This window comes from Corapipo altera, unplaced genomic scaffold (assembly GCF_003945725.1).
Source record: "Corapipo altera isolate COAL_440 unplaced genomic scaffold, ASM394572v1 1, whole genome shotgun sequence".
NCBI lineage: Eukaryota > Metazoa > Chordata > Aves > Passeriformes > Pipridae > Corapipo > Corapipo altera.
Window position 1 is genome coordinate 29,824,088 of NW_020884873.1, and position 9,803 is coordinate 29,833,890.

Sequence of the window (9,803 nt, forward strand, 5' to 3'; positions counted from 1 at the left end):
ATGTTTGCCTCAGAGTGTCTATCTGAGAAATGGAGAATAGTCATCTATTAATTCCAGGCTACTTGTCTAAAAAGCTGTCACACTCCTTTTCAGGGAAATCTTTTGTTCTAAATTAGCTAAATTTTTTTTTTGTGAACACAGGGACGAGAGAAACCTGAGTTGTACATAAGTATCTGGGTGCATTTGGGCCTGTTCAGTTGATTTCATGTTCATATCTCTAATGTTCTGGCTGCTCTTCTGAGTGATAGCAATTAAGTTACAAATTATCACTGAAAAGTCATGGATGGTTTTACCCTTTTAATTATCTGCAGTTGCTGGTACTGACTTATTTACCACTTCATTTCCAGGTCACTTAATATAACATATTTTGCAAATCTCCTGTAAGATTTAGTTTTAGTTGCTTGAGTAGCTTTGATCAAACTGTTTCTTCTTTCCCAGTTTGGACTGTTTTTGAAAACCATGAATCCTGGCAGAGTATGATGTGCGATCACACTCTGCTTCTGTGAAAATGGTTAATTCCTAGTCCTTGTTTTGTCTTTTAACTAAGAAAGCTTCTTCTTGTCCCGAAGCAACTTACTTCATTCCTTTGAGTCTTTAAAGGAATCTAATCAGAAACTTCTGCAAATGCAGATGATTTTACAGATATGACATTTTCATTTACATGTCACCAAAATGTTTTGACTGTTACAGAAGTCTGTGGTTATGATTCAGCTCTGTAAGCAGGATAGAGTTAAAAAAAACCCCAAAACATCAGAACCCAAATAAACACAAGAAGACAAAACCCTCACAAGCAAACAACTCAAAATCAGCCAAAAACTACACACCTGCTTGATGCATTATTTTAAGGATTTATTGACTGTAATGATAGATGTGGTGAACTTTGGCATATTACTAACGTGACATTATAATGGATGAGTGGCTCTAAAAACAGTGTGATACTGTTCTCTGATAGGAAAATAGGCGGTACTTGGTATCTAATAAAGATTAGTATTTCAGAGATTGAGTGGAGAGGAAAAACTTCTGGATGGAAACAATCCTAAAATGAGCCTGTTACTCTTGTTCTCCACATATAAAGAAATGAAAAGATAGCACTGAATAAATACTACCTTAGTATTTTCTTTGCGCTGTCTCGCAGTTGTGATAGTCTCAGTAGGTACTTGTAACAAGGTGAATGTGATTAAGCTGCAGCTCATTTTTGGGTTTTGTTTGTTTTTTTCCCCTCTTTTTTCTTTTTAGTTGTCAAATAGACTGGAAAAAAGGAAAGAATGTTACTTTGAAAACCATTAAGAAGAAGCAGAAACATAAGGGCCGTGGAACAGTTAGAACTGTGACAAAAACTGTTTCCAATGACTCTTTCTTCAACTTCTTTAGTCCTCCCGAAGGTAAGCTGAACGCTAGTTTATCTGCATTAACTTATAATGTAGAATGTACTTCACTCACTTGTTCTCTTTTTTTTTTTATACAGTTCCCGAAAGTGGCGATTTGGTGAGTTGGCTTATTTAAAATATGGTGGTGGCATGTTTATGAAAATTGTATGGGAAGTTGTTAAATGGCTTCAACTTTAACTGCCTCTGTATTTAACTGATAATACCTGTGAGGACTAGTATGTATTTGAGTTTTCTTTATTAGAAGGAGTGTTTGTTGAGTTGGGTGGTAGATTTTAGTTTAGTCAACTTTACCAGTTCATCCTTCCTAAAAGCTACCTTATGAGTTTTTAACAGTTGTACAGATGTAGTGATCTTTGTTATTAGCCTCTGATCTAATGGGTGGTTGAGAGTCTTTCCCTTCAGGCGTTGTTTAGATGATTTTTATCTAATGGTTGAATGTTTCTGGTTGTATTTTATTCTGTTGAAAGTTTCCCAAGCTATTAACTCTTGGAGAAAGTAATAAAACAATAATAGAAACCTGCAAGAACCCACTTTTCTGTGTGCTTACTGTGGCAATAAGCCATGTTTTCGTTAGGAGAAAAACTACCAAAAATACTCAACAGTTGGGAAGGAATACGTTATGCAGCTTGAGTGAGAAATGACACTGAGCTTCCAGAGGCATGCAGTTAGAACTCCAGTTGGCATGGACACCAAAAACTATGTTCACAATGTTAAAAAGAAAAAAAACAATCCAACAAAGAAGCCTTTTGAATTGAAGATACTTCTCAGATGGAAGACAGCAGAACACTTGGTGTGAAAACAGAAGGATTGAGAGACTGGGACTGGATCAGAGAGTATTTTAGGTGTTCAGGTGCTTCACATTGTCTTGTCTAATGAGAATCATGGAGGACATGCACTGTAGGAATCAGAAGTAGGTTGTAAAATCTTTGAGATGGGCTCACCTGGCTACTTTAAGGGTCCTGTGTGTATGAACTGAGGACTATGGGACTAAGATTAAACAATCTTTCTACTTGGAACAAAAGGAAGTTGGGGGTGGGGGAAGAACAGAAGTTAAACTCCAGAATTTTGTATAATTAAGCTTACTGAAGCAGCAGCCTCCCACTGCATAATGTAGGTGGGCTGTTTAAAGTGTCAAACTTGGCTCCTCAGTTTCAGTTCTCTAAAGCAGGTCCTGAAACAAAAAAATCAGTACATGGGATTTGTATAAATCTGACCCCATCAAAATCCGTGCAACTTGTGTTTATCTGTCAAAAGTAGTTATTATCACCTTATGGTTTAGGAAATAATGTTGTTTTATGCAGGATGATGATTCCGAGGCAATCCTCGCTGCAGACTTTGAAATAGGTCATTTCTTGCGTGAACGTATAGTCCCCCGATCAGTACTGTACTTCACGGGAGAAGCTATTGAAGATGATGATGATGACGTAAGTATAGTGTTCATTCCAAACACTAAAAACTTTGAAATATTGCTGCTTAAAGGCTTTGGTTATTTTTGACACTGGTATCTTTAGAATGGGATGCATCAATGTTGATTTCAGCAGAGCTTTCCTAGAGTGTTGAGTAAAGAGAAGCATGAAAGTAATTCATCTTTGAAGTAGTGACTTCAGAGTTTTGTGGCAAAAATAATGGTGGAAGCTGAACCTCTAGAGGATGTCTTAGTAGAATTTTGTATAAAGGCATTTCTAGAGAGGTGTACCCGATACTTTGATAGAATTATAATGAACTGCCAGAGAACAAATCAGTCCGTTTATCTAGTTGCTCAGCTCTTCTTTGTGCTTGTAGTGATATTGGGATACCAAGTTTCATGTGATTCAGGCCTCATCCTTTCAAGAGTGCACTCTTACTAAAAATTGCTAGATAAGCACATTCAAAGCATGCCAAAATACTCAAAGCGAGTTCTGCAAAAGCTTTAATTAAGTGCATTAAAAGAGCTAAGCTTGAAATCAACAAACCACAAAGCCCCCTAGAATTTTATACAGGTAAAATGTTTTCTGTCCCCTGCCTCTCCTTAAGCAAGGACAGTTTGACAGTTAAGATAGCTTAGATATGTCTGTCTTACATGTAACCCTTAACTGTTAACCCTTGGTCCAAAGCCTTGGGTGGGGATGCAGAGGAGGGAGGAGCTGACTATGGATTGCTGTGGGCTGCACGGCCCCCTGCCGGCCACAAGTGGTACCGCAGTCTAATGGCTCCTCCAGTGCTGCGGAAAGGGGTGCTCTGGCTGTCTGCTCTGCCAGAGCTTGCTTGGCTTGAGAGGTTAAACATTGCTCATGCTGATGCATACAGCATTTTTAAATTTGACAGATACAGGAACTTCTCTCAAGAGCACCATACAGTGTGGTCTCTGCCATCTGCTTGAGTTATCTGGCTATAGTTGAGCTATAAATGGCTGTATTTATGATGCTTTCAAAACCCCTTATTTTCTCTCCTAGTATGATGAAGAAGGTGAAGAGGCAGATGATGAGGTAAGACGACAGATGCCTTTAGTTTAAATGTTTTCCCTGTTGTAGTTTGTTATGTGAATAAGAGTTCCTTTAGTTTTTGAAAGGTCTGGACACTAAGTTTAAGAATTACTTAGGAAGTAAGATACAACGTATTATTTTGTGGATCTAGGATGAGTAATTTTTTAAAAACAACAGAATAACAAGAAAATGGAAACCAAACTAAGACAATCCTTTAGGTATCATACAAATTTAAGTTGCAACTGATCTCAAAAGATGGCATGCTTTGTGGAGGGTTAGCTAATACAAGATGTATAGCATGAAGTTGTAATGAATGTATTTCTGAATATAATTTAGTCTTAATTTTCATGAAAATGGCTCAGGAGGCTGAATGTGGATAAGCTAGAGAAATATAAACAAGTGTTTTCTTTTAGGAGGGGGAAGAAGAAGCAGATGAAGAAAATGATCCTGATTATGACCCAAAAGTAAGGAATTAAAATGAATGTTTGAAGTCTGTGTACACATATGGATATTTAGTTTTGTGTACATTAAATTTTGATTTTAGTTTAAGTATTTAATCAATAGTTCCTATAGTGAGTATGTTTTGGCTGAGGCTGTTTCAGTCCTGGTTCTGACAAACTAATGTTGACAGAGAAACTTCTACAAAGTTTTTTCTCCAAGAATCATTTTGTTACAGTAACTTTTGACTTTGAGCACTGAGGTTAGTCAGGCTTGGTTTTCTGTAAACTTGTCTTGCAGCAAGTTGCTGCTAATGATGTAAATATTCTATAGTGATTGTAAGGAGATGCAGAGAACTGTGTATCCAGGTTCAGTTTTTGGAAACATGTTACAAGCTGGCTCTGGCACAGATTTTCCCAGCAGAATACAAAACTGAGGCTTTTTCAAGGGAGATAAAAAGCAAGTCTTTTATTGTTTAAGGTAGCAAAAGTCAAGGTTCAGGAACGCGTCTTCAGCCAAGTACTAAAATGTGAAGAGCCAAGCGCAATTGGCAGGTTTCTTAATCCATGGGAAGGGCAAATCACTAATCAGGCTGGAAAAATGATTGTGAACCACTCAGTTCATACCTTTTTAATAGTTGGGGGAAAGGCACATCTGGCCACCTAAAAACATCTGGTGGTAGTAGGTGAAAGTTACAGTCATGAAAATGAAGTCTGTCTGAAGTACTCTGAAATGCCTGCTGTAAAATGTGCTTACCATTTCAAATGAGGAGGCACTGTGTTTTTCAGTAGCAGTGGTTTGAGCTACTATCAAAGTACTATTGAAAGAATTACGTAATCTAAGACATAGATTAAGAATTGTTAATCAAAATGTACAGCCTCTTGGTGATGTTTCATCTGCTATAGTGTATTCAAATTGCTTCCTAGTCAAGGAAGTTTTGGAATCAAAATGAAACATCTGCAAATTGGGCTTTTTATTTTGGCCATTTCACATATTGCTTTTCTTAGAGAAACAGAACTGAGAAAGGGCAAGACTGCATGCTCAGTTTCAGAGAGAACTGCCAGAGGGCTAGAAACAGTAGTGGTACGATTAGAGTATTGACATAAGGATAAATAGTTGTAAGCTGATTGCGGGCTATAAGCCAGCTGAATTTATTAAAGCACTGTGGTCCTAGAATAGATATCCAGACCAAGGTATTAGAGTAAAACTTGCTTTTGAACTCTGCCTCCAAAAAACCTTTTCCTTAAATTCCTGTATTACTGTGACATTGTTGGTTTTTTGTTTCACTATAACAGAAGAAATTTTCCATGTTAGAATTTTCTAACAACTGGAATTTATTGCAAAAGACGTTTCCAGAGTGTTAAGAATATACTGTGATTTGGAGTTGCTCTCCAAATCACATTAGTTTAGTCAACTTTACCAGTTCATCCTTCCCGAAAGCTACCTTATAAGTTGTTAACAATTGTACAGATGTAGTGATCTTCATTATTAGTCTCTGATCTAATGGGTGGTTGCTCTAGGGTGGCTTCTGGAATAAGACCATACCCTTTTTACTGCCCATAGGAAGTTTGTTTTGTCTTAAACTGAGTAGAAGGCCTGGATGCTTCTTCTGAGCTGGGTTGTTTGTTACTACATGTAACGCTTCTCCTTTTTACAGTGTCTTTCAGAGTGTTTCACCACACTCTGTTCTGAACAGGTTTTTGTTCTGGATTGTATACCAATGCACTAACAAAGCCAAAATAAATGCTGTGTCCAAAGAGAGCAGTCTTGCTAATACTAGACAATTAGTACAAGGGAAAAGATGGAAGAAGAACTTGAATACTGCAGCTTAAGAACGCATGTTTAACAATATTGATAGTTCTTTTAAAGTTCAGATTTCTGTAAACTAATGTTTCCTTTTTTCTCAACAGAAGGATCAAAACCCAGCAGAATGCAAGCAGCAGTGAAGCAGTGTGTATGTGGCCTTGAGGATTACCTGCACTGTAATAGCCTAAACACAACTATTAGTTACTTACAGCCTTATGTTTTGTATCTTGGTAGAATTAAGTAACCAATTTGTTAAAAAAAGAAATCAAACACATAAGAACCAGTTTAAAATGTAGGTTCAATCTACCTAGCATTTTAACAGTATAATTTTCTGCCAATATGTAGAATGCAGTAAATTCCCTAAAGCATGAATGTTAATTCATTGCTACATAGTTTGGTTCTTGTGAAGTCTTTGTCATGTAGCTATTAGACTGCAGCTGTGAAGATTATCAGAACTGTTAACTGAGACCAATATTTGTTTAGAGAAAACTCTCTCCTGAAGAACCAACCAAAGTATTTTTCAGCCCAGTAGTCTGAACGGGTTTAAGTCTGCTTGCACTAGCTGTGCCTTCATTACTTTGTTATAGAAATGGCAGTGACTTGTACTAACTAGGAGATGATGATGCATTTTGAATTTGACTACTTGAGAAGACTAGTATAACTTGTTTAATTTCCAATGAGACCACATTAAACATTCATAACTGTCAGCTTGTTTATGCTATGGGTTTTGTATTTTATGTGACACAGTGATCTACAAAAGAAACCTAGTCATCATATTAAGGTTATTGTTTACCACTGGGGTGTGAATAAAACCTAGTATTTTCAGAAGCTAGTCTTGTTTTATTATGTTTGTATCTGCACGTGTAAACTGGTAAGATGTATCTTACATGCTGCAGTTCATGTTTTACTTGAAACAAACGTTGATAATTACTGACAGGTAAATTATATAGCATTTGAAAAACAAACACAAGAGTTTGGAAAGTTTGATCAGTACTTTCCATTTGCAGTGTGATACTTGTGAATCTGAGCTAGATGTTCCAGTGATTGGTCCACACTGCCATTTTAGAGAAGACAAGTCCTTAGAAATGGGGCTAGATCTGATAAAGGACTTCGGTATTGCCATGCCTGACTTTAAGGCATTGCATATTAGTATGAAATCTGAAGCAAAGTGCCTTGGATTTTCAGTCTGTGTAGAACAGAGCTATGTTGTACTGAACAAAACCTGCAGCCAAAGGGAGTGCTAGAACACTTAGCTTTATTCTAGTTTGTCCTCACCGTATCATCTATGGAGGAGGAAACAAACTGAAAAGAATTCCTCTTTCTTCACCTAATGTTCTGTTCATGTGCTTGTGTTGGCACGTTCTGGTTCATACTTTTGTCCATATTGGATTTTTATTCTCAGTTGAAACACATGGGCTAGAAGACCTTTCTCGTTCTAACCTTGCCTCTAGCCTATTAGTGGAGGTGCTGGATGATGCTGGAGATGTAGATTTGAACTCACTCAGCTGAAGGAGACTGTGAACTTATGTATGCTGAGTTTTCCCAGTCAGTAGCATGCTCCTATACTCTGTGCAGTCTTGTCCTTCACAGATAACTATATCAGTTCTGATCTTCTAAACAAGTAGTTAGAGAGCTTTTTTGGGCATAGAAGGGTCCTTGTAGGATTGGAAAGAAATGTCCAGCTATCTGTGGATTTATTTCTGCAGTAGCTACTTTTTTTTTTTTTTTTTGTGCCACTCCTATGCTGACTTAGTTTGGAAAGAGCAGGGCAAGCAGGAGTCAATAACATGAGGATAGGGCTGGTAGAAGAGTTTCTCTAGCATGTCTCTTGCTTGGAGGGTAAGTAATGCAGAAGGAACCTTATCCCAAGTGCCCTTCTGAATCATCAGGCCCCCTGAGAGGATGTGGGTCTAGTGTCCTCTGACTAAACTGTTTTTTGTTTTATTTGTTCTTATTTTTAATGCCTTGAAGGTTTAAATATCACACTGCTTCATTTCAGAATCCCTGTCAGGCTTTGTCCCTCTCAGGATATCCATGGATTTGGGAAAAGGAGCTCATGTCATCTATAGCTGTATATAAAACAGGACTGTTGAAGCTGTGATCTTGGGTGTTTTTTAGGTAACACATAGATCATAGCATAGAAAAACGCAGTTATGAAAGGTTAACAATCGTTCTCTAATAGCTGTGTGTTAAAGTAGGTGTAGTTTTGTTCTTGTGATACCAGAATATGCCTGTCCTTTGAGGCAGTGACCCTGCCAGGTGCATCTCCCAGGTTTAAGTTTAAACTTCAGGGCATGTGGAGACCAAACTAATGGCATGTTATGAGCTTGAGCAGTCATTAATATGGGGCTTTGGGATTCATACTTCTGGACATGCAAAGTCTCTGAAGTCCTTACTTAGATCTAGCCCATTTTTGCTAACAGCATCTGGAATCCGTATCTTAAAAAGAAAATGAACTGTTAAAAGTTGTCTAAGTTTCAAAATTCACTGTACTTAACAAATTTGGCTTGTTCTTTGATTGCTTTCTCATTTAACATCTTCATAACATACAATGGGATACAATATTTGAAAAGGGGAGTTGGTACATGTCAAGGCACACCTGCAGCCTGCAAGATCCAGGGCCATGAATCCATCTTTATTGACAGATTTTGGTAAGCTTCTCTCTGGATTGACTTGCTAGTTCTAAAGCAGCAGTTCTTGTGGTCTCCAGACTGCAGCAAAAGGAAGGATAAAATATAAATAAGGTGCCATTTCTTATGGCATTGGTTAAATAAAAACTTCTGGTGCTTAACATAGTTTTGTTATCAACGACACTGTTGTTTAGCAGTTCTGAAAGGCAGTATGTAGCAGGAACATTAAAGTTTCAACATTGATTGGAGTGTTATGACTCATTCTTTTCACATAGAGCATGTCCTCATTTAGTATTTCAGAAGGATAAGTTACCATGTTAAGAAGTTCATGCTAGGAAAATGTGTCACTGAAATGGAATTTCTTGGGCTGTAGTTGCAGTACCACACCAAAGTTTAGCATCTGTGTAAATGGTGTCTTCTGTCTCGTTTCGGTTGCTGTATCAAAGGGTGAATTATCTTGAAGAAAAGTGGGAGGTTGGTGAGGGAAGAGGTAGGAGAATTTAATGCGACTTGAATGACAGTGAAGTGTGCTCAGAGTTTATACTTGATGGAGAGGGGATGGTTCTTCATAATTCTATACTTTTAGCAATCTAGATTAGATTACATTACCACTAAAGAGTTTGCCTGTCTGATAAAATTTTGGTTGTGTTAAAAAAAATAATAATTAAAAAAACCCAACAGCATCCTGAAATAAAGGAGACCAAATTTAAGCTTAGTATTCTGAGGTTTTACTTTTTGGAGAAGGGTGATGTCAGGTGCAGTTAGAAGTGTTACCTTGGATTACATGAACACTATCATAGCAACACTGCTTACCAAAGTCTCCTACAGGTAACTAGCTTCATAAGCTTGGATTCTTACTTGGATTCTTGGAACTGATGTTTCCCAAGCTAATGGCAGATACTGTAATTTTGACATGTTTTGGTTTTTAAGTGAAAACCTCATTGGAATATAGAAAAATACAGAAACTGAATGTGTTCATCTTTGCCTTCAAGCTGGTACTTCAACTTTCCCTGTGTTTTAAGGCTCATTGTCGTAGACCTGACTTGGAAATTGATGGAAAGCTTATATATGGATGGGCG

The 9,803-nt window shown here is 37.5% G+C and overlaps 1 protein-coding gene across 3 annotated transcripts in view; it reads left to right on the plus strand.

Annotated features, from left to right (window-relative positions):
• NAP1L1 (nucleosome assembly protein 1 like 1) overlaps positions 1–6,922 on the plus strand; it is a 31,480-nt gene extending 24,558 nt beyond the window's left edge. For all 3 annotated transcript variants that reach the window (XM_027654491.1, XM_027654499.1, XM_027654484.1), the window contains exons 10-15: positions 1,237–1,382; positions 1,466–1,485; positions 2,690–2,812; positions 3,821–3,853; positions 4,264–4,314; positions 6,199–6,922. In XM_027654491.1, coding sequence (XP_027510292.1) covers positions 1,237–1,382; positions 1,466–1,485; positions 2,690–2,812; positions 3,821–3,853; positions 4,264–4,314; positions 6,199–6,234 — 409 coding nt within the window. In that variant the 3' untranslated portion in view covers positions 6,235–6,922. The remainder of the gene's footprint in view (positions 1–1,236; positions 1,383–1,465; positions 1,486–2,689; positions 2,813–3,820; positions 3,854–4,263; positions 4,315–6,198) is intronic.
• Positions 6,923–9,803: the final 2,881 nt, after the last annotated feature.